This window comes from Camellia sinensis, chromosome 11, assembly GCF_055761805.1.
Source record: "Camellia sinensis isolate YWXY chromosome 11, ASM5576180v1, whole genome shotgun sequence".
Classification (NCBI taxonomy): Eukaryota; Viridiplantae; Streptophyta; class Magnoliopsida; order Ericales; family Theaceae; genus Camellia; species Camellia sinensis.
In genome coordinates, this window is record NC_138971.1 from 119,915,897 (window position 1) to 119,920,079 (window position 4,183).

Here is a 4,183-nt window from a genome sequence, read left to right on the forward strand (position 1 = left end):
CTAAGGCGGTCACCTCGGATTTTTAATTTTGAACAAAATTTAGGATCCTCGATTAAGGGAGTGTACAATGTCGTGTTCTTTCATAATTATTTCAATATTAACTCAATTAATTTATTTTCATACTGTCGTATGGTGTTATTTTAATTCGTGTTCGATTGATATTTAATGTGAAAACTTTTACTTTTAGTTAGAAATAACTTAACAAGTGTATGGAGAGATTAAAATTTTTTCCATAAGTTGAATTTTATAAAATTTATTTCTACTAAATGAAATTATTCATAAAAGGTTTGATTTTAATTCAATTGCATTTCTAATTAAAATATTTGTACCTTATTACTATATATTTTTTACTAGATTGACTCTAAAATAGGTAACAAAAAAATACATATCTCAAATGAAAAAAAAGATATTAGCCTAAATTATTATTTTGCATATTTTTTTATTCAGTTAGATAGAGTTAAATAAAATATTAAAAAAATGTCATGGCATCCCTTAGTGAACATTAACCCTTCGTTTGGGATGTTAATTAAGTTTTTTGGCTTTTTTCGCTATTTTAGCTTAGGGCTAAAAAGTCTTGTTTAGGATGAGTTTTTTGGCTATTTTGACTTTTGTGAAAGAAAAAAATGAAATGATTATGATTTAGATGTGACATTTTGTCTTATTGACTTTTTAGCTTATTTTGTCTTTTTGTGACTAAAATAGTCCCAACCCAACCCAAACCTTCTTGCCAGAGGAACCCTAAAATATATAACTAATATAATTCATGTCATATTGCTTGGATTCATGTTGAAAAAATAGTCAACCGTAACTTGCTAATTTTATATATTGCTTGAGTTGTGTCGAAAATTCTCATCCTTACCCCCTATTAATTTTAGTTCTTATAGCATTAATAAGCTAAAAAATAAAGATTCGATTCAACTAATACATATATATATATATATATATATATATATTTGTTATCTAAATTTTGTTAAATTGTAATGCAATAGAAATAATTTTTTATCCTTTTTGTTTTATCTAAACATTCTTTTTTTAGGTAATGAAATATGGAGGGTCCAATTTAAAAAAATAGGTCTCTAATAACTTGGGCTTGCTTAAAGCCCTGAACTTGTTATGGTATGTAGAAAAAGATTTTCTTTAGTTGAAAGTTGTCCACATACTTTTCTTTGCCATATAGTTATTTGCTACATTAAAATACTTAAAAAGATTATGTTTGAATCATAGATTTGAATAAGAATTTAAAATATAAAGAAAATGTGAGAAAAAAAAAGCTTGAAAATGGAAAAAATTGCAATTATTTTCTTTCTTTCTTTGGCCATGAGAAACAACTGATAATTGCATATGAACAAGCCCAGAAACCAAAACCAACTTGAAAACATTTTGGACATTCAAATACTCGTTACTTCTAATTGAAAACTCAATAATAACAAACTTCTTATTATTGCATAGATAAATAGTGGTTAGATAGAAAGATACTGATCGTTTTGATCAACAAACACTGGTAGCTCTCCGAGGGAACATAATAAAAGGAGGGTCCCAAGCATAGGCGAACTTTACAGTGTCATGAGGTTTCAAGAGTTTGTTTGGAAGGACGGCACATAGTCCATTGTCAATCGGTTTAAAAACTGCAGGATCAACTGGTTCAGCTGTTTTGAATCCTGCACACGACAAAGCCATGCCTTGTCGCGAACAATTGCAGTTATTGATCACTGTCACGTTCCATTCTGGTTTGCCTTGTATTATCCTATCCGTCCGATGTTGATCTATGTTCAGATTGTCCAAGCTACATACTTGGCTTAAACCTGTAATTCAATTTTCAACTATGAGTAACTCTATTTCATAGAATTAAATCCAAAATGTATAATATATATACACATGTTAATATGATAAAGTTCATTTTTGGTGAAAATAATAAAAATATCAACAGAATGATCTCTTTGTGCTGATGGGCACATTCTCGATATTTTCTGTGATTTTAGTTTTGTAGTCATTATGATAAAATATATATATGATAAAATACATATATGACACACACACTCATATATATATACATATACACTCTGATTATATATATAAAAGAATTTGTGAAAAAAAATAGGAACCTTACTTTTGCCAACAATACTTGAAAGAAGAATATGTCGACATGATGAAATTCATTTATGGTGAAAATAATAAAAACGTCAGGAATGAAAGTATCTTTGGTGCACCCTAACATGCTAACGTGTACGTTTTCATATTTTTGTATAATTTGACTTTACAGTCTTCATGATAAAATACATATATAACATATTTTGGTCTTAAATAAAGGTCATTACCGGGGTAGAATTTAGGGGCACAAATTTGAAATACAGAAAGTGTAATGAAAATACATTGGGTGGCAAGTATTTGCTTTACCCATGGCCCACACAGCACACAAAAAAATCTCAATCATATAGTAAACTTTATTGTCCAAAATTAACATGTTGTGATTCAAGATTTATTTATTTATGAATCTCATATTACATAAATTTAATCTCTATCACACAATTACTTACTCACAAAAATCTGAATTAATAAGTTTGGGTTTCAAGACTTATTCAAAAAGGAAGGAAATATTACCACACATATTTAACATATAAATCTTTCTTAATTAACCATTAAATTATGCTTTAGATTTACATGTTCTGATATTTTCACATAATTTAATGATTAGGAGTAAAGTGAAACAAGGGTGTAAAGATATTTGGGGACAGAATCCATAATCATATGTATATATATATATATATATGAATAATTCTAATAATACTAAAAATTTTACTAAAAATACAAGAGGCCAAATATGATTGTTTGTCAAAAAAGAAATCACGTTGTTTGGTTTGAAATATAATTTTTTTTTAATTTTCAATTCGTATTTTTTTTATTTTTAGTGAATTTTTGAACATTTTAATCAAATTTTTTACTCTTTAGATCTACAGAATTTAGGTAAACTTAAAAATGTATAAAATTTGTACAAAAATCTTTACAAAAATTCATTGATGACAAAAAAATTTAAAAAATTTAAAAAGAAAAAAATTGAAAGATTTTTGCCTAATTTTTGTACCTAGGTAACAAAAAACAATGAATAATTTTTTTTTAAAATTCACTAAAAATAATAAAATATGGATTGAAAATTTAGAAAATTATTTTTGAAAAATCCAAACATCCAATAATATTTGGACATGTATATTTTTTGTAAAATTTTTAATATATGTAACATTGCAATACATATTATAGAATTGAGAATGGAAATATTGCGTAACAAGTTCAATTTGTAAAAAAATTATACAGCCCGATTAAAAAAGGCTTTGTCAGTGATTCAATCGAACATGATCAATGTGTGTGTACGTGTGTACGTGTGTGTGTGTGTGTGTGTGTGAGAGAGAGAGAGAGAGAGAGAGAGAGAGAGAAAAATGGCAGTAAGAGTCTTACCTTTGCCAACAAAACTTAGAAGAAGAATTGTAAAGAAAAACTTCAGGGAAGACACCATTGTTAAGAAATCTCTATTTCAAGCGTGTGTTCTTATTCAATATATCTAACATATACACCTATTTATATGAAGCAGATTCACAGTATTAAGTATTTCCATATATAAAAAGTGTCCATATTTCCATTTCAGAATTCCATATATATATATATATAACAAAATAAACTCTGAATTATTAATTTCATAAATTTAAACTCTAATTTTTAAATTTTTTTAGGATAAATTACAAATACACCTGTTGAGATTTGTTTAAAATACAGATTACCCCCATGGTTTGAAAAATTACAAATGCCCCATATTAGAATTTTTTATTTAACCGAATTAACTAAAAAAATAAAATTCATAATTGCTCTCTTATACAATAATAAAATTACCTAAATTATTAATTGAAACATATTTTTAACATCTTTAAAAGTTGTTAATTGGCTTGATGATTTATTAATAAAATGGGCGATTTGTTATGAAATTAGAAACCTCAGGGGGTGGAATGTAATTTTCAAAATCACAGGAGGCGATTCGTATTTTAATCAAATCTCAGAAGGTGTATTTGTAATTTACCCTTGTTTTTAATATAAACCATCAACCTATTTCAGTTAAGCAAAATTAACAAATATATATATATATATATATATATATATTAATTATTAAACTCAATATAAATGTACATAAAATCTTGAAAAT

At 26.3% G+C, this 4,183-nt stretch overlaps 1 protein-coding gene across 1 annotated transcript; it reads right to left on the minus strand.

Moving 5' to 3' along the window:
* Positions 1-1,488: 1,488 nt before the first annotated feature.
* Positions 1,489-3,505, minus strand: LOC114309118 (TPD1 protein homolog 1B-like). Its single transcript, XM_028254817.2, has 2 exons — positions 3,448-3,505; positions 1,489-1,802 (listed from the first exon to the last, which is right to left on the minus strand). Exons 1-2 carry the CDS (start codon positions 3,503-3,505, stop codon positions 1,489-1,491), a joined length of 372 nt encoding a protein of 123 aa, XP_028110618.2.
* Positions 3,506-4,183: the final 678 nt, after the last annotated feature.